This window comes from Siphateles boraxobius, unplaced genomic scaffold (assembly GCF_051911475.1).
Source record: "Siphateles boraxobius isolate OS27281-9 unplaced genomic scaffold, OSU_SipBor_1 15, whole genome shotgun sequence".
Lineage (NCBI taxonomy): Eukaryota > Metazoa > Chordata > Actinopteri > Cypriniformes > Leuciscidae > Siphateles > Siphateles boraxobius.
Window position 1 is genome coordinate 2222637 of NW_027508755.1, and position 23754 is coordinate 2246390.

Genomic DNA, 23754 nt, shown 5'->3' on the forward strand with positions numbered 1-23754 from the left:
ACGCAACATGTCCCTCGCATAATGTAATTTCGTTTGTACATCAAACGTTATCACAGTACTTGAGTTTGTAGTTTCAAAAAATTGCGCCAACATTATCACAGTTTGTGTGTGTCTGTGTTTGTGTTGCACATCCTTAATTGCAAAGGGGACGCGATTACAACTCTATAAGTACATAAATGTATCAAATAACCATTCCGAGACTTCCTGGTCCATTCTCATTTGTGTTTCTTCTGCCGGAGTCTCTTCATCATCTGGGTCTGATTCTGGTTCAAATATGTAGGGCTGAATGCCATACAAAACAGCGGGTCTCTCACTGTCAGCCATTCTGCTTCTACCGACTGTTTATTGCAGGTTTATTGCCATACACTGCGTGAAAAGTGCTGTAATCGGGCATGTAAAACTCCTGAGTACTCCTGTGTACTCCACAAATAAACGTGTGTACGGGAGTTTGCTGTCCCGTCACACAATCCCGAATACTCCTGGATATGTACCAAGTTTGGGGCACAGCAGGGAGCCACTAAGGGCCATCAGTTACCATGGGGAATAATCCCCCGGTCGGGGTCAATGCAAGGGAATATTAGCATTTCACACCTTTGGGACACAAGGCAGTGGCCTCCTTCAATTGGTCAGAGGTCTTACATAGGATTGGCTGCTCAATGCTTTGTCCCTCCTCTAAACCCCCACACTATTGGTCCAGTTTATGGCCTCATTTGGGTTTATTATTACTCATTATTAATATTTATTATCATTGGTGTTCATGGTTATAATGTCAAGACAATCAGATAGACAAAGTTGAGTTTGTTATTTTTATTATTTGTAAATGACACTGGGCACATGACATATATATATATATATATATATATACACACAGTCAAAATTCTATAAATAAAAATACATTAGCACAGAATACACTTTACTATTAGTCAAACAATATATAACCCCATATAATATATAAGGCCTGTGTATAATATATAGAAAACAATATAATATACAAATACTTTAGAATATATAAATAGTACAATATATAAATAATACAATTTATAAATAGATAACAATATGGAATTGTATAGAATATATAATGCAGTATATATAGAAAACTATATCGAATTATATATAATACAATCTATAAATAATACTTTATAATATAAATAATACTATATATAAAAAAACAACAGAATATTCAAATTATACTATAGAATAATATTTAGATAATACTAATACTAAAATAATTCACAGGCCTAGCTTCTGTGGTCTCCACCACGACTCGATCTGCACCAACTCGTGCATGATGAGTTCCCAAGTACTTCTGGTCTACTTCCAGTCTTTTTTGTAGCACCCCACACAGCGCAGACAAAACTGTACTACGGGTTGGAGGCCGAACAACCCACACCGACTTTCCATCCAAGATAGCATCCTCCTCTTCAGACATGTGGTCAACTGTTGTAGTCTTCCAGATAGCTGCCTCTTCCTCTTGTCTGGAGAACGTCAGTCCTGCTGCTCAGCAGCTGCAAAATAGGAGGGAAAAAAGTAATTAAACCACTGAAAATATCAAATTGGTTGGGATGGGAGCCTCTCCCAGGCTGAGTCTTTTACTGAGATTTATATTTATTTACACTTACTCTTCTTTTTCTTTGTCTCATGCGCACAATGATCCTGCTGTCCTCCATCTTGTCTTTGTTCTCATCTTGGGCCATCCTGTAACCCCTTCTAACAGTTTCAAAATACGTCTTGCAGGATGCTAGAGAGAGGAAGATAGTGAGGGGGGAGAATGTGTTTATTTATAACTAACTAATCTATACAGTTAAATAGTTGTAGCCTTGGGACATTCTCTTGTGAATTACCTTTAACAACAGCAGGATCTACGTCCGGTACAGCCATGGAGACGCCATTAAAAAGATAGGTTGTGACCTCAAGGTTGTGGGGGGAGGATAGACTGTGGAGCAGTAATTAAAGAAGGTTGATTAAAAATATAATTTAGAAGAAAGGACTGTTATGAAACAATAGTTTTAAAGATATACCTTGTCTGTGGGTCATATTTGTGTATGCTGTTTTCCCCATTGTGCAATCTCCGTACAGCTTCCTGTAAACATCCAACATAGTATGAGGGCTCAATTCAAATACATTAATAAATAAAGCACACGAAGTTAAGCGGACACCGCCAAATGTTTGTGACGGTCAGAAAATAACTTACCGCAACAGAATTATTCCCAGCTCTCTTTAATTTCTTTGAAGCAGGCTCCTCTTTTGCCTCTTTGAGCTCATTGATGTCAGCCTCCATCTTATCCAACCTCTTGTCCATCGTCTCCAGCTTTTCAAATATCCTCTTCAAACTTGCATTTACCATATACACCAGTCTGTTTTCGTTCGGACTCGGAGTTTGAATAGCCACATTGTCCCGACGTAAAGGAGTAACATCTCTACTCTGCTCTCCGTAAAACTCCAGCGATCTTTTGCAAGCCATCTTGAAGAGCAGAGGACACCCAGATACAAACTGCTTTTCAGGGTCTACAGTCTCTGTTGTAGATTGACACAATGTAAAGCACTTATCAGCCCACCTTTCCTGAATACTAATGAGGGGGGCAGGGGAATAGGGGCAATCTTGAGCTGCCAGTCCCAAAACAAATTAGCATTTACAAACCCAAGCCATCAACTAACAGCATGTGGTCAGACAAGTTCCTGTTTTCGGGCCTTTGCGGGCATTTACAGGTACGCATAACAAAGTTCCAAAGATCCCTGCCAAACAGCACATTTAGCGGGCATATTCATTGTCTGGATTCTCCCGTATACACCCCTTTTGACGCAGTGATAGGTTTGCAAGTTACGCCCTCATCCAAAGGCTGGGCGGGGATATGCAGCTCATTTACATTTAAGGTGGTACACACCAAAACAGCTCTTTTTAAAACAGGCCCCAAAAATGACATTTTAAAATGGTTATAATAAATTAACTGTGGGGTATTTTGTGCTGAAACTTCACAAATACATTCTGGGGACACCCGAGACCAATATTACATCTTGTAAAAAGGGGCATAATAGGTGCCCTTTAATTAACTCTGCTCAAAGAACATTTGGTCCCTCTACAGAGAGTTAAAATAACTCTGAATCAGAGTTAAAGTTAATGAGATACTTAGGTGATTAATTAAGTGATGATTGGGAATTAATGATGAACACCTGCTGTCAACAAGCAGAATCACCGAAGGAAAGAGAAACAACAAGAACAGATAAAAGAGAAACACAAGAACTACAACTGACTTCAAGCCACAGCCTTAGATGAAATCAAGATAAGAATAAAATACATTAAATCTCTGAAGATCTCAGCAGAGGAGGATTAAACAACTCCACAAACAGCATTACCAGCTTCACTTATTACTAACCAGACTGAATTTATTTCTGTCAGACGTCTACGGAAGTTCTTATTGAGAATTAACAGAGGTTTAGATGCTGACGATTTATTGAAAATGGCTAGTCACCATTATGGTGGCTAGTGTTTCATTTTGTTTGGGCAATATGACTAGCTTTTTTTTGCGAGTTTGTGGATTTTGTAATTGCGTTTACCAAAACACGAGATTTGTTGCAAAGAAAGCCATAAGCAAAGGTGATCAGGTGATATAGTTTTAAACAACAAAAAGTTTAGTGATGCATTTATCTCATCACAGTCCAAAAGTGGTAATTTGGCGTTAACAGATTATATTCACCACAGATTGGACATTTTTAAATATATAATCGGGGGATTTATTTATTTAAGAAACAGAGATCAAGGATCAGCATATGAATCTCAACAATGGTGACATGTTTCATGCCGCAATGCATCCTGGGAGCCATGAGTTGTATACTATTGTGGCTCCCAGTATGCATTGCGGCATGAAGCATGTTACCATTGTTGAGATTCATATGCTGATTATTGATGTCTGTGTCTCAAAAAGAAAAAAAAGCCCATTATGTATTTTAAAAATCAAAATTTAGAATGTTTGCTCTGTGGCAAGAGAGTATTGTTAGTGATGATAATCTCTTAACATTCAAATAACCACTTTTGGAAAGTGATGATATAAGTGCATTATTCTATTTTTTGTTGTTGAAAATAACATCACCTGATCATCTTTGTTTCTGGCTTTCTTTGTAACAAATTACGTGTTACAATTGTTAGTGATGGCCAAATGAAGCTTTTGTGAAGCACTGAACCACTTGAGCCAATTGGTTCGAAAATGGGTTCATTACTCGAAGCTTCAGTTGCAGCGACCTCTCCTGGCGAAAAGCAAGGCTGCAGTGAAATTAATCAGTGAGCAGTATTGGAGAAACTACTTTAGTTCTGAAGCATCTTTGCTAAGATCACCCTTGGATTTTTAACTATATTTCCTTTGAGAACTCTTTGATGCACACGCTAATGCTGAGCATAATGTTCTATTTACAAATAAAAATGGATAAATGTATGTTTTGTGTTATTTAGGAGAGAGTGCTTGGAAAATATGGCATAGGTTGGGTGTGCTTGTGTAACTATGGCAGGGGGTGATTTTTGGGATGGGGAACACTCAAAGATTTTTATTGAGGTACATTATTTTTTCAACAGTTTTTGGACTGAGTCGGTTTCTTTTTTTGCTCACAACCTCTCCAGACTTGGAAAACACTCGCTCACAAGGAACAGATGATGCTGGCGAACATAATTTTTTTTTAATGTTTTTCATAAGAATTTTTTTCATAAGATTAAACAGACATTTTGATGGTTTCGCCAGTACGCCAGTGGGTCTTCTGATCTTGCTACTGGTGGATCAGTCATATATCTCTGCACCTCCACTGTAGCATCTGCTGTGGCATTCCTTGCCCTCCTTGCTTCAGAAGCATCTCTGTCCAGAGTTTCCCAAAGGTTAACACCTGAAAGACAAATATGATGATAATTATCAGTACTGAAAGGTTTTAATTTCATCAATTAACTATTTATAACTTTACCTGTGGATGATGGATTTTCAACATTTGCAGGTGCTGGTTGAGCTGATGTGGAGGGCTGTTCTTCTGTAGGTGAATCATGTGATGGTGTGTATCTTATCAGTTGTGAGCATTGTGCTGTTAGTCGTCTTACTGATGCCTGTGCCTGTACTTGATTGTAGAATCCTATGGTTTTGAATCTAGGATCCAACAGTGTCGAAAGGGTCAGTGCTGTTTGGTTCTCCGTAGTCTCAAACTTGTTTTGCATCGCTGTCACCAAGTTCTGTCCCAGTAATTTAGCTGTGTTGTGGCTTGTTTTTCCAATTGTTTCATACAGGTACTGCATGAACATTTTTGTCATTGGGATAACCTTTGACCCTGACACTCTCTTCTCCTCAGACAGTTCTACTGTTGCCTGGTAAAAGGGGGCAAGCAATTGCAGGCATGCAGCAGCTGTTTCATAGTCCTCTGAAGACAATGGTCTTACATCTGTTTTCAGCGTTGCAAGAGCTGCCCCCACTGACTGTCTTGCTTCATAAAGGCGTTGTAGCATGAGGAAGGTGCTGTTCCAGCGTGTGTCCACCTCCTGAATAAGCTTCTTCACTGGATGATTCATCTGCTCCTGTACTTCTTTGAGCTTTCATTTGCCGTTGTGCTAGTTTTAAAGAATGTCACTACTTTTCGTGCCCTTGTGCGTAGGTTTTCTAGGCATGGAGTTGCATCAAGACTCTTCTTCACCACTAAATTTAGGGAATGAGCAAAGCAAAGTGCGTGTCTGAGATTTAAACTTCTGACAGACGCAACCATATTAGCTCCTGCATCTGTCACAATTGAGGTCACTTTGCCTTCAATACCCCATTCCTCCATGACTGACCTCATAGCAGCAGAGATGTTAACAGCTGTATGAAGTTCAGGGAAAGGCAGCACTCCCAAAAGGACTGTGGCCAGCTTCACAGAATCATCCACATAATGGCACGTCACTGCTAGATATGCATCCATATTAATGGAGGTCCACATATCAGCAGTCAGGCTCACAGCCTCCACCCTCTGCATGATGGCCTTGGCCTTGGCTTTCTCCTCCTCATATTTCTGAACCACCATGTTCTTAAGAGCCTTTCTGGATGGAAGAGTGTATGTGGGATCAAGCAATGCCACAAACACCTTGAAGCCACAGTCATCCACGATGGAAAAGGGCTGCGAGTCCTTCACCACCATATTCACGAGAGCCTCATCTAGCTCTCGCTTCCAGTCCACTAAGACAAATAAATAAGACATAAAGAAATTAAAAATACTTTAATAAAAGAAATTAAGGATTTATGTGAAACTGCATTTAAATGAAGCAGACCTATGAGTCAAGGCAGTCATATCAGATTGTGTAAGTGTGTCTAGGTAATAATAATATAATACATAGCCTACCTTGATTTGTGTTCTCATGGTTTTTAGCAGCTCCATGCTTGGCAGTGAAGTGCCTAATCATGGAGGAAGTATTCCCGTGATACTTCAGCTCGGTTGAACACACCAAGCACCGGACCTGTAAAGAAAGCAATTTGTAAATAAAAATGCAATCTGAGTCTATTGATAGCTACTGGCTACACTAATCATGTACATGATTTTACTGTTATGCTATCTTAATATAGACCATAACTATAGAAGGCTACTGTACAGACAGTCACTGTTGTATAAACTTTACTTTTCCCACTTTACATGTTAAACAGCCAGAACACCCACCTTATCAGGAGCGATCAATTTGAACTGTTCCCACATGTCAGAACGACCTCTCTTCCTGGCTGGTTCCATAATGATCCAATACAAACGCAACACCAACAACTCGACAGCAATAACACACCTACTACAACAACTCTACAAATTGTACACTGTTTAGAGTGGTTATAAAGACTAAAAGGCGCTCAAAACTGTTTCAACCTATCACCTGTCAGAATCGAGACGCGCCGTTCCAGTGAATCACCTGATTGGACCGCAAACCAGTCAGATGATTCATTCAGGCAATGAAGCACTTGCTGCTTCGGACGTCATATGTCACATGATTTTTTTCGCACCAAAGCAAGCTTTGAAGCAGTGGTTCTCTAGGTTTGTAGTTCAGGGTTTCGAAGCACGTATCGAAGCTTCAGCGTCACACTACCATCACTAACAATTGTTACAAAAACCCCAAACTCGCAATAAAAGTCAAGAGTAGTGATGTGTCATTTTGAACGAATCTTTAATATGACTCGGGACTACCGAGTTGTCTCAGAGAGTGATTTGTTCATTTTGTGTTGACCGCGCATGCGCATTGCACAACATATGGGTTCTGAATCTGTACTGGAAACAGAAATGATTAGTTCATCTCTCTCGAGTCTTCGGGTTCGGGACGGGTCCGAGTCTTTCGTTCTTCCTGTCAGTCCCATAGAGACTATGATGTCAGTACCGGAAAGAGAAATGAATAGTTCATTTTTTTTCGAGTCTTCGGGTTTGAGTACTTTGTTCTTTTGTCACGTGACTTGTCACCGTATTGAATAGCCTACTAATTCACAAACTTTTTACAAACAAGCACGTAGTTAATGTGTAATATAATAGTAGTTAATTAATGTATTATATATAATAAAACACACACCACACCACAGATGCACAAGAAACATTTAGAAAAGAGATGGACAGGGACAAATAGATTTATAAGATGGAACTTTTATTTTTCAGATAATGTTTATTGCACATATTTTGTATTTTAATTCCTAAATATAAAACAATATACATTCAGACTCAGTCAATAACACAAATCTAATGTAGTATTTGATGCGAGATACCAGCGGTCACGTGACAAAAGAACGAAGGATTTAAAACCCGAACTCGAGACTCGAAGAAAATGAACTAATCAACTTTCTTTCCGGTACTGACAGCATAGCCTATATGGGACTGACAGGAAGAACGAAAGACTCTGACCCATCCGAACCCGAACCAGATGAACTAATCATTTCTCTTTCCGGTACTGACAGCATAGCCTATATGGGACTGACAGGAAGAACGAAAGACTCGAACCTGTCCGAACTCGAGACTCGAAAGATCATAATCATTTCCCTTTACGGCCCTGCGGTATCACACATGGCACGGTCGGCCCAGCAGACAGATCAGAGCCAGACACTGGCGAGTCGACAACTAATGTCTCGAGACACGAGAGGAGAACTAACCTGATAAATATGAAGTTGCAAAGGAAAGAACGTCTCGGATCAGTAGGTGAGGTGAACTAACAGAATCAGACTGCAATAGCCTGAACTAAACAACTAATCAATTAATAAAACATTTAGGTTTCTTATAATTTGGCTTTGGCTGCATTCCCTTATAGTTTATTTTTATTCTTTTTACAAATGTAGTCAACATTTTCATAAGTAGATGTGTTGGGATATTTATCATGCCATTTTAATTATATTATGCTGAAATGGACAGAATGAACAAAACGACTCAAAAAAAAAATTCATAAATTTTGCCGAACGAGACTCAAAGATCCTAATCAGTAAAATAATCTGAACTTCCCACTACTAGTCAAGAGTCAAACTGCCCAACTAAAGGTAACACTCATTACCATAATGGTGATCAAACATTTTCAGTAAATCATCAACAACTAAACCTCAGTTAATTCTCAATAAAAACTTCTGTAGACGTATAACACAAATAAAGTAAATCTGGTCAGTAATAAGTGAAGCTGGTAATGCTGTTTGTGGAGTTGTTTAATCCTCTTCTGCTGAGATCTTCACAGATTTAATGTATTTTGTCTTAATTTGATTTCATCTAAGGCTGTGTTTAGAAGGCAGTTGTAGTTCTTTTGTTTCTCTTTTTTTCTGTTCCTGTTTTTTCTCTTTCATTTAGTGATTCTACTTGTTGACAGCAGGTATTCATCATCAATGCCCAATCATCACTTAATTAATCACTTAAGTAACTCATTAACTTTAACTTTGATTCAAAGTTATTTCAATACTCTGAACAGAATTAATTTATCTCTGGGGATTTTACTGTGTACAGTAGCTAATTCCAACAGTGTTTTAATAATCTGAAGACTTTCAAATCACACACAGAGATCAAGAATCTACATATGAATCTCAACAATGGTGACAATCACACAAATGTTTTATGTTGCAGTGCATGATGGGAGCCACCAATCAAAACGCATCCATGGCTCACTTCATCATGCATTCCAGCACGAATAAATTATGCAGCTGAATTGTCCTTTAATTTTCATTGTTTTTTCCTTTTTGCTTTTATTTTGCTATTGTTTTGTTGGGACTTTAGTAGCTTGTTTTGTGATGTTCAGACTTGATCTGTTTGTCACTATTTTGTTTATTGTCACCATTGTTGAGATTCATATGCTGATTCTTCATGTATGTGTGTCCAAACACAAGAGCTTCTCTGGACAAAGTATTTTCAAAATTGCTTATATTGTTGTTGGATCTCAAACTGTAGAATTTCAGAGCTACAATCTCTAGTGGTGGGCGATACTGCAAGATTTGGTATTGATCCGATACCAAATGCATATAGGGTCAGTATTGCCGATACCGATACCAATACAATACTTTTTACTTTAAAAAAAATAATTTTGTGTTTCACAAAGCCTCAATCTGCCCACCACTACTCTTGAGTGTGGAACCAAATAAACTCCCAGGAGAGTTAATTTAACACAAGTTTTTGCTGTGTAGTTTTAAAAATCTTGCTTTTCCCCTGTTGTTTAATTTCATGATAACAGACACCAGTTTTTTTGTCAAGAGATCTCTCGTATTTATTTTACCATTTTATATAAGACATAGGAGGGAATGACAGTGAAAGAGTTTTCAGTTTTTATATGCTGACTAAAAAAAACTGCATTACCATAGAAACACATACATTTCTAGAGAAACATGTGGTTCCCTTTTACATAGGAATGAATATACTATGCTCTATGGAAAACACTTCATATACATTTAAGTCTCTAACTCTTTCTGCACACACTCAGTCACCCAAAGTCTCTCTCCCCACATATGCATTCAAGAACACTGTGATTCACAAAATACAATGATTACAAATGATTATGAATAGATACATAAAACTACTGATCATGAATATTAATAAAAAGTGATAATAATAAAACAATATTAAAAGATGAAATTTCAGTCTTCAATCCCTCCTCTGGAACTACGACATTCAGTTCCAAACGTCACTCCAGCTAATGAAGCGATAGTGAGGGAAAGGACAAGCAGACCAAGAAATAAACAAAGGACAGAAGAATAGAAACAGAATCGAGAACAAAAACAAAGAACAAAGAACCTCAACCCATGTTATGTTCCCGCATACCATGTGTCATTTAATGTCTATGTGTATGCAATTAAAAAAAAAAACTAATCATCTAAGAAAAGAAAAACTAATAATTCTTCTGCCAGTGCCTGAACTCGATAAGTTCTTAACTCCTTCAGTTCCTAGCCAAAATAGCAACCTAAAATAAACGTTGATGTTAAAGGATCATATCCCTTGAGGTTAAAAATCAGTTGTTAAATGTTTGTGAAGTTGTGTTTTGTAAGTAATGTAGCATGTGTAAAATCTCCCATTTCACTCTGTATATCCCATTCTCTGTTCTATCCATTTGGTTAGTAATAACCAATTTGACAGGTTTGGTAATTTTCTTTCTAGTAACACATATAATGAGTTCTATTATATATACCATGATAAATTCCCTGGAATTCGTGCTAATTTCCTCTCGGACATCAATTTAGCTACTCCATTTGCTACGATTACATGACCCATTACTTGAATTCCCCCCTCTTGAGCTGCCTTAACACTTCCTTTAACACTCTTAACCATTTCAAAGAGTTCATAATCATCTACCAAATCATTATTCCACCACTGTGGATCTAACTGCAACAATTGCACATGTGGAACATGAATTCCACCCAATTAAAGAGGATAGAATATCTCAACACAAAATGGATCAGGAGGAATTGGACACAACTTCCCTCTATATCATATTTTCACTTATTTCATCATGTAAAATACACCACTGTGTTTCTGACACCTGCCATGTGGCTTGATCTGAAGGATTTACTTCCCAAACTGCAGATCCATTAAGAGATAGACTAAACATTGAAGAGCGTGAGCAAATTACCCACTCATGTCCCTCAAATCATTGGTGTTTCACCTTCAGCCTAATATCCATTCCTTCCTAATCTAATTACTGAATTTCCTTGTCTAACACCCATTGATTGGAATCGTCTAACTGTCATAACATTGCACTTCCCATATTGAGGCCATATCATTATTAAAGGTAATGTTCCAGAACCTGACAACACATTTTCATTAATGACGATTTCAACTAATGGAACATGTTTAGCAGAAGTCAAATTAGGTTGATTACCAAAAACCAATAACAAAGATTCCCACTATTCGCTAGGGAACTTGACTCATTCCAATAACTTGAATATCCTCTACACAGGATTGCTTCACAGGATTGCATAACACTGCTTCAGTGTTAAAGTTAATGAGATAATTAAGTGATTCATCGAGTGATGACTGAGCATTATTGAAGACACCTGATGTTTAACCAGCAGAATCACTTAAGAAGAAAAATCACAATTTTAAGTCACCATTAAGGAGAACAGTGTTTGCTTTAGTTGGAAAGCTGACCCTCACTTTTTTAATTTCATAATAATATTTGGCAGTTGTAAATGGCTTACCTTTACCTGGCTTTTATAACTCAGAATATAGGTGAAATGCTGCTGTTACATCAACTGTTGGTGTAATAATTTTCACATCCACTGATCTCTTACTTTAATTGTTTACACCAGGGATGCCCAACTCTGCTCCTGCTGATCACTGCCCTGCACACTTCATCTCCAAACCTAATCAAACACACATGAAGCAACCAATTAAGGTCTTCAGGATCACTTGAAAATTAAAGGCAGGTGTGTTTAATTAGGGTTGGAGATAAACTGTGCAGGACAGTCGGTCGACAGGAGCAGGGTTGGGTACCCCTGGTTTACAGCATTGCTGTAATTAGCATAAGATCCTGGGGGGGGGGGGGGGAAATCAAAGAAAAAAAAAGTTTTTAAGGCTCACACAAACAATAAGATTCAGTGTATGAATATCAACAATGGTGAGATTAGTTAAGAATTTTTGTTTATGCTTCTGGAAACTATATCACCAGATAATTTATAATAATAATAACTTTATTCTTATATAGCGCCTTTAAAGCAGCTTCTCAAGGCGCTTTACATAATAAACCAAGCAAATTTAAAATACAACACTCAGAGGAAAAATAAAATAAACAAAAATAAAATACAATAAAATAAAAGTCAAGTAAAAGCTAACCTAAAAAAATGCGTTTTCAATAAAGATTTGAAATTACTTAAAGTCTGTGCATCTCTGATAGTTGGAGGTAATGCATTCCAAAGCCTAGGAGCATAGGATGAGAAAGCCCTATCCCCTACAGTACGCAACCGAGTCTGTGGGACTGCCAATAGACCAGCTTGTGAAGAGCGTAAATGACGCTTGGGTGTGTATAAAGTTAAAAGCGCAGACAAATACTGAGGTGCCAGACCATGCAGTGCCTTATATGTGAGCATAAGGATTTTAAAGTCAACTCGGAACCTGACCGGGAGCCAGTGCAAAGACTTTAAAATTGGTGTAATATGCTCATTTCTTCTGATTCCAGTCAAGATCCTAGCAGCAGAATTTTGTATTAATATGCCTTTCAGTCACCGAGAGGGATAACATCGAGCGGAGTCTGGCAATATTTCTGAGATGAAAAAAAAGAGTTCTTAACAATATACCGCACATGAGAGTCAAAGGACAGACTAGAATCAAAAATAACTCACATATTTTTTTACTTAGTCTGTGCCTCCAAATCAGAGCCATCTATGTTCAAAATTAGTGAACCAGCCTTACAAAGCTGATGAGGAGTGCCAATAACCAAGAACTCAGTCTTATCACTATTGAGACACAAGAAATTTTGAGACATCCATGTTTTTATCTCAGAAATACAATGTGTTAAAAAAGGAACATCCAGATTTTGACCAGGCTTAGAGTGAATATAAATCTGAGTCTCAGAAACACCAAAGACAATTTCCAGACGGTTGAGTAAAAGATTGTGATTGACCGTATCAAAAGCGGCACTAAGATCAAGAAGGATAAGAATAGAAAGAGAACCAGAATCTGAGGCTATTAACAGATCATTGGTGACCTTGACCAAGGCTGTCTCAGTACTATGAAATTTTTCGAAAACCAGACTGAAGGGGCTCAAAAAGATTATTTACTGTAAGATGACTATGTTGCTGCAAAGCCACAACACGTTCCAAAATTTTTGCCAGAAATGGAAGATTTGATATAGGGCGATAGTTATTTATGTTATCCAACTCTGCATCACGCTTCTTCGGAACAGGCGTTACAGCAGCAGTTTTCAATGCTGCTGGAACAACACCAGAACACAAAGATTCGTTGACAATGCCAAGAACAGCTGGGCACAATGAGTCAAAACAGGATTTAAACAGGCTTGTAGAGAGGGGATCAAGTAAGCAAGTGGTAACTTTCATACCTGTTACCACCCTAGTGAGCAGCTCAGAGTCAACTTCAGAAAAGAAGTTGATTTAAAAGAAGGAAATAAGGAACTAAAAGAAGAAAAGAAGGAATTTATCTTCCTGTCTTTCTTTGCAACAAATTATATAAAGACTGTTACAAAGATCACAAACTCAAATAAAAAGTTATCAAACTACCCAACTGAAACAAACACTGATCAACATAATAGTGACCAAACATTTTCTATAAAAAATCGGTATCTAATTCTCTGCTGTGTGTGAGTCTATCACTGAGTGCGTCTTCTGTCTGCATCTTTGTGTTTTGCCAATGTATTCTTTTGTTAAAATCTGTAAACCGTATATAAACTCTAAATAAAAAAGTTAGTATTGTGTGATATCTCAAGTATAAGACATCACTATGTAATCCAAAACTTCCCAAGCACAGACAGTAACACAATAACAGTGATTATGTAAAGAACCAAGAACGCCTTATCTATGATTATTGCCACTCTGGTTCAGGACAGACATGTCTTTTCTCGACACCCAGTGAAGATTTGCTTCAGACTGTCAAGGGTATAAGACTGCCCTTCATTCTGATCTCTAACTGAGGCTGGAAGGTTCTGCTGGTTTCTTACATGATCTGTGAGAGGAAAAAAGCAAAGCATGGCTCTGGATAAACACTTTTGTCTGAATAATCTCATATGTGTACAACTTTTTGTTGTGTAATCTTTGTTGATACTCCATTATAGAAACACAAATGAACTTCACATGTGGTTTTGGGGTGGCTTGTTTCATACGGAATTACATGGTTTTACATGTGCTATTTTCATCCATCCACTCATTATCCAAACTGTTGCTGGAACAAGTTCGCTTGTTTTTCATGGAGTCGAATTTACCCAAAGATTAATATTATTTGCTATTCTTTGTATGTGTACCAAAGTGACAAAGCAAATAAATCGAAAACTTTATTTCACAAATAAACCTTAATTTGTGAAGTAAAAGTATAAACTACAGGAAAATATTCCTCATATTCAGATGCGGTGTCGACTCTTACCATCTGATCCACTATCAGTAGATGTTGTTTCCACTGATTTCTTCTTAGCTCCTTTAGCCTTCAGATAATTCACAAAGATGGTCTCCACAATGCTGATGCCAATGAGACAGAAAATCGCAAGGCAGTAAATCCCTGTGAAAACATCAAAACACACAGCAAAAAGTTAAGTTAAATTAACTCTCCTAGGAGTTTATTTGAATCAAGACTCAAGAGCTAGTGTTAAAAATAGCTTTACTCTTCCAGGTGTCTTCAATAATGCTCAATCATCTCTTAATGAATCACTTAATTATCTCATTAACTTTAACCCTCTTGACTGTTAATTTAACACTCATATTTTAAGTCTCCGTTATGGTGATCGGTAACCACCGATTGATTTGATTGTAACCACCATTATAGTGAGCAATCAAAACTCATTCATAGGTCCCATCATGCATTGCGGTATGAAAAAATTATAATCTGAATTGTTTTAGTAATTTCCTATTCCTAATTGAATATTCTTTTTGTCACCATTGTTGAGATTATGAAAAATACACTGATTCCTGATGTCTGTGTGTGCCAAAGATAAAGATTGTTTTTAGTTTTCATCAGACGTACTTTTCAGAAATTCTTATGATTATATTGAAAATTGTTGATCTTATGTTGTAGAATTACATTGATGCTGTAATCAATAATATAAATTTAAGTCAGAGATCAGGCTTTACATGAGTTCAGTGCTTCAAATAAAATATGATTTTGTTAAAACAAAAACAATACCAGCAGGTCACCTTTTCTCTTTGTTCATCTGACTGTTATAATTCAATTCCAGTAATTCAATAAACTCCTAGGAGAGTTAATTTAACACTGGAGTGTTTGCTGTGTGCGCCACACGTGTCACTGCCTAAACTGAAATGGACTGGTCTTCTTTTTATTAGTGGAATAGAAAATGGGCAAACAGCTCTTAGAGAGGTTGTCATGTCCACACATGCATTTATTTATTTCATAAAATTGCAGCATTTTGCGTCATATAATCGCATAGGCTTGACATCGTGATTGCGATATGATTAATCGTGTAGTTCTTTTAAAGAGAATACTCTAAGTTAATTAATATTTTTTGATTGTTGTGATTTAATTTGTGTTTCAAAAAATAAGCGATATGATATTAAATAATCTGGTCAAAGTTAGACTCACCCAGTGTTGGGAGTAACGCGTCAATCAATTTCCAGTAATATTTTACTCGGTACATGTTCGGTAAGGCTTGCGTTACAACTTTTAGTTTTAATTGTAAAACAAACAAAAAAACAAAAAAAAACAGCAAGACCGCCAGACATTAACGAATGAAAGATGCAAGTAGGCTAAGTTACCTGTTCGTGGTCAGTCAATAGCCGCGTGTGGTGTCCAAGTCTGTAATTAAAGACTAAATGGCAGCGTCTGATATATTTGTATAGCGACTTATTTTGTACAGGAGTGCCATGAGGTATGATTTCGGCCTCTGTGCTCGCGCTGGCCAGAGGAAAAGCGGCTAATGGTGAAGATGGCATGAAGAAGACTACATTCGCGAGATGGACGTATGCGCATTAGGCTATTCGTTCTGTGTTTTCTTTCTAAACAGTTAGGCTATGTTTTTGTGGTATTTTTCATGTTTTCATCACGCAATCATGTTTTTGATGCGGTGGTGATGCGTTCATGTATGGGCGGCGGCGCTGCCGATAAAGCACCTAAAAGCTGTCACAAAGAACCGGCAAAAGCAATGATTATGAATATGTCAAATATAGCAAGGAGACATGTTGATTGTTTATTAATAAAGTCAAGATGAAGTTGACGATGCTGACTCGTGATCTTCGCAGTAGGCTAGTGAATGCACCAGAGAGAAATGCACATTTCATTTCATAAGCTGAGAGCAGTCTGTTTTCTTTCGTTTTGAATTGTTCTGTTTACAAGTAGACATTTCAATATAGATATATTTTTCAGGTCCGTACAATTAATACAAAACGAAATTCACTTTAAAGAAAGGCTTCGTGTCTTCTGTGTAAGTGAAAGTTTTAAAGCAGTCTTTTAGTGCCGCTTCAGAGCGGTCGCGTCCGTAACGGAGAACTGTCTGTAACATTGTTTTTTCCTCATAAATGCGAACACGAAAAATAAAATAAAATGAATATTTTATGTTCTGTATAGAGCCAACCCTTCTTCATTAGATTTGCGCAGTGTAATTCACAGAATTACAAAAAAAAAATCGTTGCTTCCTAAAAGTTAAAGATTTTTTTTTGTCACACATGACTGTCGATTTCCCTAATATTAAATATAAAACGCGTGTGTAGACTGATATTTTTCTAATGTCTGGACTCCTTTCTGGGAGGAGCCTATGGATAAACAGACGTTTCAATATTTTTGTATTAATGCATTTTCTGAGAATTTATATAGGCTAATTATATAAGTTTTGACTGCAAGTCTGCAAATGTCATGTCCATAACGCTGGAATTCCAAAATTTTAAATAATTTATCCTCAAATAGTTTTGTGGTGTAGGTCTACATATTTTATAATGTTAAGTTAACTTCAAATAATACTAATAGTAATTTAAAGATGTGGTAGCATTGGATCTGGACGGTATGGATAACGCTGGGAGTTGGAAGGGGTGTGTCGCCATTCTGACTTCGCACACGCGACACAGGTTCGTATATCGGAGTGTCGCGATTTCGGTTTCATATCGCATATCGTTACAGCCCTAGTCATTTTAGAATGTTAAGTTATAATTCTGTATAGTTATTTTGGTGAAAGTAACTGAAAAGTAATACAGGAGTAATGTAACGCATTACAATTCTGAGACAGTAATATTTTAAGGTAATGAATTACTTTTAAATAACAGTAACAAGTAATATATAATGTATTACAGTTTGGAAGTAACTTGCACAACACTGGACTCACCTATCAGAGGCATTTTTTGAGACATAGAGGGCAGTGTGTTACTAAGAATCAGCAGCATCACAGAAATAGACAGCAGTAAAGACACTTTAAAGCTCAGCTTGTCTTCTCCGACAATGAAGAAGGAGGCCAGATCCAGCATGAGGAAGAAAAATACCGGTACTATAATGTTTATGACATACAGTAGAGGTCTCCTTTTTATGTTGATCTGTCAGAGAGAGAGAGAGAGAGAGAGAGAGAGAGAGAGAGAGAGAGAGAGAGAGATTATGAGTAACATTAGTATCACAATGGACTTGATGTTGGCTATGTAAGTAATAGGGGTGTCACGATTCTCCAAATCCTCGATTCGATTACATTTTCGATTCTAAGGTCACGGTTAGATTCGATTCTCGATTTTTTTTTTAAGCACTGGTTGCTGTTGCTCCTAAAAAGCTGACATCAGTTCATCGCAATCTCACACATCTCTGTTATTATCAGTGAAGCTGACTGCACAATGAATCTTTCATAATATATAGCCTACACTTTGTTTGTTATAATTAGAGGATTTGCCAGCTTACAGAATTCAGCACTGAACAAAAAGTCCGTTTTGAGTGGTGAGGAGAGTCTATCTTAAATGCTTCTGATTGGTCATTGCGTTCAAGAAATCAACACATATGTCTGTGATTGGCTAAATCGCTCAACGCTGCAAACATGTTATAAATAGAAACTCTGGCCTGTAAATCGTTTCTGTTTTGTTTTAGTTGTTCTTGTTGCTTTTCTGCAACAGATGAAAAAAAATTATTAGTTTTTATGTTTTATTCATAGATATTTCTAGTTTGCGGGAGTCCCGCGAATCTTTTTATTCTCCCGCACAAACAGAGTGAGTGCATTACCGCCCGCACTCGCACTCGGCCATCAAATCTAGTCCCGCGCCGCACTCTATTGCGTTGGGAGTGCACGTCTATAGATCAAGGGCCCGGCCCGAGGATAGTGACGGGAAATATCGGCCAAGTTCGGGCTCGGGCATAGAATCCAAGTTAGAGGACAGCCTTTCAACACGTGTGTTTTTTTCCCGCGCCATGATGAGTCGTTCATGAACGATCCGTTCATTGCCTCTGTCACACGACAAATGAACAAAAGACTCGGAAGATCAAGTATTAATGTTCCCTGTAAATTACTTTTGACTGCATTATAATGATTTCTTAATTAAGAATATGATCAAGATTGCGTAGGTGGATGTGTTCGGGGAATTTGCCTGTTAAAAGTATAACATTTAAAGCCCCTGAAATGACTAGAAAAAAGATTAGTTAATTTTGATGAACGAGATTGAACAATAGAGTCAGTAAAACGATCCGAACTTTCCATCACGGGCGCGACATGGGGGCGTGGCAGTATCGACGATTCCATTTTTTATTTCGATTTTTGAGTTTGTGAATTAATTTCGATCGATTTCGAATCGAAATCGTGACACCATTAGTATGTAACATTAGGTGAATAAATAAATTAAATAAGGGTGGGCAGTATAGACCCCTTTTGCGCCGACGTCACAATTACGTCACGGCGCTAGCTGGAGCAAAACAAAGGGGAAACTGGAGGCGGCAAATACAAACCAGCACAGATTTGTCTACATAATAAGGAGCTTAAATTAGTATTAGTATTATTATATGTCATCTTGTTGTGTTGTTGGGTGCAAGAATCAATGAAAAATGAATATGCTGTATCTGGAATTTTTATTTCTAGAAAATATTCGCATTATTAAAATTGCACCTTAATGTCACTCTTTACATTGTCGTCTTCTTGGCGCTGGTTAGGCAGAACTGCAGATCGTACCACACAAGTCTTGTACGTGACCATTCAGCACATAGTTATAGGCATCTAAAGATTTATATGCCCTCAGTTTCTCTTTACGCTCGGTTTCTCTATTGGATAGTAGAAGTCAGGCCACTCAACCGGAGGTTTTAGTGTTAATGTTAATCCTGTCAGATCATCCATCCATTGAGTGAGCGCGTATGGGTCGGCCAATCTGGTGCCGTCCGTTAAAATTAACTTTTGCAAATAAAAATCGCGGTCCTGGACATAAAATCTAAAATTTCTCCAGTCATTGTTAAAAAACAAGCAAACAAAACTTGCAAACTAAACTTAGGGAAGCGGACAGAGTGATCGTTCCGCCTCCACCTAAGCTCCGCCCACAAAAAACGTCACCATGTTTACTAACTGAAAAGGGGTCTATACCATTGTAAGACTGGAAAAACTTGAAGGACTTTAAGAGAGGGCCACTCTCTGAGAAATCAAAGGAAATTGACATTTGAACTCCCCCTCATGCACTATTGAGACGAAGGTCTCACCTCCCTCATCCTAATCTACATTTCTCTCCCCCATTCTTCATCTTGGCAGAGGTCTCCCAAATTCACACAAGAATCTAAATGGTTTAATGTGAATGATTATCATCTAGTTTCATACATATTTGGTATTATTTGAAATGTCTCGGTACGACTGGTAAAAATGTCTCATTCCCAAAGAAGTAAACCCAAAAGGTAATAAAGTTCTTAGGAAGTTTAGAAATATCTTCCACACCCTCCAATACTGGAGGGTGTGTCTTTGAGTTAACACCTTCGACCATTTGACTGAATGTTAATTTTCCACTCCTAGCAAATGGTGACTTACAGGTAAAATTCCACTGTGAATGATGTTTAGATTTGAAATGAGTTCTGGGTATATACTGAAACGCAGCGAGAGTTCAGGGCCTTTTTCTATATCCGAGATCGCCCCGTGAGGCTGAGAGTTGCGAGACTCTCAGCCTCACGCATTTCTTGTCGGGTAAACTTTTTCCTCTTTGTTCTAGAGCATTTGATGTTTTGCATTGATTATCCTTGAATTGATTATGAAATGATAATGATACATTTACCTGACATATTAAATTGTGACATTTGATAATTCTAATTGACTTTGACATTATTTGCATTCAAGAGTTTAAAAGAATAGTAAAACATTCGCTCACATTTAATGATGCACAGATATCATTGAAAAACCTTTTCATTTTATGGAGTCAGATGAAACGAGTTAATACATAAGATAAAATGTATTGCATTTAACCAAAAATACTTTGCCACGAGAAAAGACAGTAACACACAAAGACCTTCACCTGTATTATTGGAAACCCTTTTTCGACCAATAAACAGGCTTACACCATTATGACAGAAAAAACAGTATGGTATCTTATCACCAGTAACAATGGCTTTAGACAGCACTCTAATCATATTTGTTACTAGTAAGAATTGAATTAGTCTGGTCATATATCATCCCTAAATAAATATAAAATAAAATTGTTTTTATTTTAATGGTGAAAGAATTAAAACAAATATGTGGTTTCCACACTGGAGAGCCAAACTTTGTGCAGAGGTTACAGAGAAGAAAACAGTGTCAAGCCTCATCACAATGAGAATGAGTATTGTACACTGTGAGAGTTGTGAACTTAAATGCAGGATATGTTGTGTATATTTTCAAAACTGCTGCCTTGATCAACACAATGGGCCCTTTCATAAACCCGGAGCAATGCGGCGCCAGGCGTTTTTTTAGTTTCAGCCCAACGAGTTTTTATTTTCACGTCCTGCGCCACGTTGTTTAAATAGCAAATGCATTTGTGCTCATCTCTTCACCCATGGGTGGCTGGTCTGAGAACCAGGTGTGTGTTCAGGCGCATTGTTGGAGTGTTACTATTTTGAGGAATTGAAATAGACTGAGCCATTGATCATCTGAAACCTGGTCTGACTGAAGTCAATGGCACAGTATTTTTTATTTATTTATTTAAAGAGCGTGTTAGTGATGTGAGCCTATAGGCGGGTGCTACACTTTGTCCCGTAGATGTTCTCGCTTTAACCTTTAACCTCACACACACACATAGCTTTAACCTTTATTCTCTCTCACTCTCTCACACACTCAAACACACACACACACACACACACACACACACACACACACACACACACACACACACACACACACACACACACACACACACACACACACACACACACACACACACACACACACACACACACACACACACACACACACACACACACACACACACACACACAGTAACATTACTCTAGTAAATATTATAGTGTTTTTGGTTATGGTTCAAAAACACTATAATATTTATTAGAGTCACCACAAAATTTGATCCAGATGCAGCTCACATGTAGGGGAACTTCACAGAAAAATGTTCCTCCTAGCTTATTTCCTTTCTGAGTTATAACCTGTCATAAGTTTATGAAGCGACAATGCGCAACGCGTTTGTGTTGTACGTCACACTCATCACACGCATGATCAGCATCGGCCAGTGACGTACAACACAGAAGCACTACGCTATTACACTATGTGAATTGACTCGAGGCCCACAGAGAAGGAAATGAATAGTTGAAATAAAGAATTTTGTGCACAAAAAGTATTCTCGTCGCTTGATAAACTTAAGATTGAGCCACTGTAGTCACTTGGACTATTTTAACGATGTCTTTAATAACTTTTGTGGGTCGGCAAGTCTCAATCCTTTAGGAGCCTATGGAGGAGTGATCCAGCTCTCTGATTTAATCACAAATATCTTCATTTGTTTTCTGAAGATGAACGAAAGTCTTGAACAACACGAGGGAGAGTAATTGACATTTACATTTTAGGGTGAACTATCCCTTTAAGAGGAATATCATTGGATCACAACTTAGAGAGAGGAATTGGGCTCTTTTGACAGATTGGTAAGTAGTCTTTATATATTATCTTGGCAACTGTCTAGGGTTTGGCCCAAACAAGCATTTAGAGCACCCTAGAAAATGATCACTCGTAAGTTTAATTAGAAACAAAAGCTGGGTTTACAGTGCATGTATTGAAATGAATAAATAATAACATAAAAAGGCCCCTGCCTTTTTATGAGTAAAAATTTTTTTTTTTTATAATTGTATTTATATATTTACTATTGGCTTACATCCATACCCTGTGCTCTGTACCTGATATATCAGCAGATCCATTTCATTCCATATAAAGATGGTATCGCTAATGTTGTGTACACTTTGAAGCTCCCACTCTCCCTCAGCCTGAAAGGTCTCCTTCGACTCTTGTGTTATAAAACGGTCATCTGTTATTACATCAATTAGAATCTCCTTAACTGTGGGAACAGACATTAACATTTTATTATTTTATATATCGAAGTCAAATAGTTTAGAAGAATAAAAAATATCGTGTTTGTTTGTCAAAACTGATTCATGTGTTTCAGATGTACCTGAATATGCTGTAGACTGAAATGTTACATTGCATATTTGGCTGTCAAAGGGAAACTTGTAGAGATCCATCTTACAGGCCGTGGTCAGAGATAAAAAGTCAGTTGATAACGTATAGCCGTCATTGAACAACAGCACATTTGGAGAGTCCTTTGTTCCAAACTCAGTCTTGATGCTAGATGGATCATATATAATTTAACAATGATTTTTAAAGACATGATGATTGGAGACAGCAGGTATTCAAATCAAATCAAAAGTAACTTGCACTCAAAAAAATGATATGTTGGCTTTAATTAACTTATGTCAACAGGTTCCACATAACTGGGTTACGTTAAGCAAACATAATTTGTTGATGTAACTTCAACACACTCAAATAAATGATATGTTGGCTTTAATTAACTTTTTTATGCCATAAGGTTCTGATATGTTGGCTTTAATTAACTTTTGTATGTCAACAGGTTCTGATATGTTGGCTTTAATTAACTTTTTTATGTCAACAGGTTGCACATAACTGGGTTACGTTAAACAAACATAATTTGTTCATGTAACTTCAACATCATCGAAGTAAGTCATTTTAAGCGATCCAATTAAACTCTGAGCTAAGTGTTAAATGAACACTGAAGCAGTGTTAAAGTTAATGAGATAATTAAGTGAATAATTGAGTGCTGATTTAGCATTATTGAAGACACCTGATGTTAACAAGCAGAATCACTGAAGGAGAAAACCGTAATTTTAAGTCACCATCATGTAGACCAGTGTGTGTTTTAGTTGGCGTCTTGACCCCCACATTATTAACTATAGATTTTGTTTGGCTGCTATACGTGACTTACAACAGCCAGATGATCACTTAGAAAAGGTGATTTGATGATGTTGGTTGCGTTATAATATAATCATTAAATCACAATCATTTGATCTGAATCACTAAACTCATTTAGAACCCAATTTCTGATTTAAGTTAAACTTATGTATTATAGCAGCACTGCCTTTGTAGAGCATAGCATTTATAGCCTTTTCAATGAAAATCAATTGATCAAATCAATAAAAAAAAGTTTATGTAGACAAACAGACATTAAGAATCAGACTGTGAATATCAACAATGGTGACAATTATAAAGCATGTTGCAGT

At 37.3% G+C, this 23754-nt stretch overlaps 4 protein-coding genes across 6 annotated transcripts in view; all 4 read right to left on the reverse strand.

The window, feature by feature from the left end:
• Window positions 1–22884, reverse strand: part of LOC143738619 (5-hydroxytryptamine receptor 3C-like) — a 69336-nt gene extending 46452 nt beyond the window's left edge. The window contains exons 1-5 of one of the 3 annotated variants that reach the window (XM_077230636.1): window positions 22632–22884; window positions 22360–22517; window positions 17387–17591; window positions 14491–14622; window positions 13536–14076 (exon numbers count right to left, since the gene is read on the reverse strand). In XM_077230636.1, the coding sequence (XP_077086751.1) occupies window positions 13952–14076; window positions 14491–14622; window positions 17387–17591; window positions 22360–22517; window positions 22632–22701 (690 nt within the window). In that variant the 5' untranslated portion in view covers window positions 22702–22884 and the 3' untranslated portion in view covers window positions 13536–13951. Of the gene's footprint in view, window positions 1–13535; window positions 14077–14490; window positions 14623–17386; window positions 17592–22359; window positions 22518–22631 lie in introns of those variants that run through there. The other 2 variants (XM_077230638.1, XM_077230635.1) reach the window with 2 other exon arrangements.
• LOC143738576 (uncharacterized) lies at window positions 1434–2461 on the reverse strand. Its single transcript, XM_077230568.1, has 5 exons — window positions 2192–2461; window positions 2019–2080; window positions 1842–1933; window positions 1620–1738; window positions 1434–1505 (listed from the first exon to the last, which is right to left on the reverse strand). Exons 1-5 carry the CDS (start codon window positions 2459–2461, stop codon window positions 1434–1436), a joined length of 615 nt encoding a protein of 204 aa, XP_077086683.1.
• On the reverse strand, window positions 5527–6761 carry LOC143738577 (E3 SUMO-protein ligase ZBED1-like). The gene is made up of 3 exons (XM_077230569.1): window positions 6643–6761; window positions 6331–6445; window positions 5527–6167 (listed from the first exon to the last, which is right to left on the reverse strand). The coding sequence occupies exons 1-3, from the start codon at window positions 6709–6711 to the stop codon at window positions 5527–5529; spliced, it is 825 nt and encodes a 274-aa protein (XP_077086684.1). The 5' UTR covers window positions 6712–6761.
• Window positions 13556–23754, reverse strand: part of LOC143738614 (5-hydroxytryptamine receptor 3A-like) — a 115821-nt gene continuing 105622 nt past the window's right edge. The window contains exon 10 of the mRNA XM_077230625.1: window positions 13556–13749. The gene's annotated coding sequence lies outside the window, so the exon portion shown is untranslated. The remainder of the gene's footprint in view (window positions 13750–23754) is intronic.

Excerpts from the sequence above, each read along its gene's own strand:
- LOC143738576 (XM_077230568.1), bottom strand. The coding sequence starts at position 2,461 with ATGGCTTGCAAAAGATCGCTGGAGTTTTACGGAGAGCAGAGTAGAGAT. Across the intron at positions 2,081-2,191 it reads CTGGGAATAATTCTGTTGCG|GAAGCTGTACGGAGATTGCA; the intron begins GTAAGTTATTTT and ends GGATGTTTACAG. Across the intron at positions 1,739-1,841 it reads AGATCCTGCTGTTGTTAAAG|CATCCTGCAAGACGTATTTT; the intron begins GTAATTCACAAG and ends TCCTCTCTCTAG.
- LOC143738577 (XM_077230569.1), bottom strand. The coding sequence starts at position 6,711 with ATGGAACCAGCCAGGAAGAGAGGTCGTTCTGACATGTGGGAACAGTTC. Across the intron at positions 6,446-6,642 it reads AATTGATCGCTCCTGATAAG|GTCCGGTGCTTGGTGTGTTC; the intron begins GTGGGTGTTCTG and ends CTTTCTTTACAG. Across the intron at positions 6,168-6,330 it reads CCATGAGAACACAAATCAAG|TGGACTGGAAGCGAGAGCTA; the intron begins GTAGGCTATGTA and ends TATTTGTCTTAG.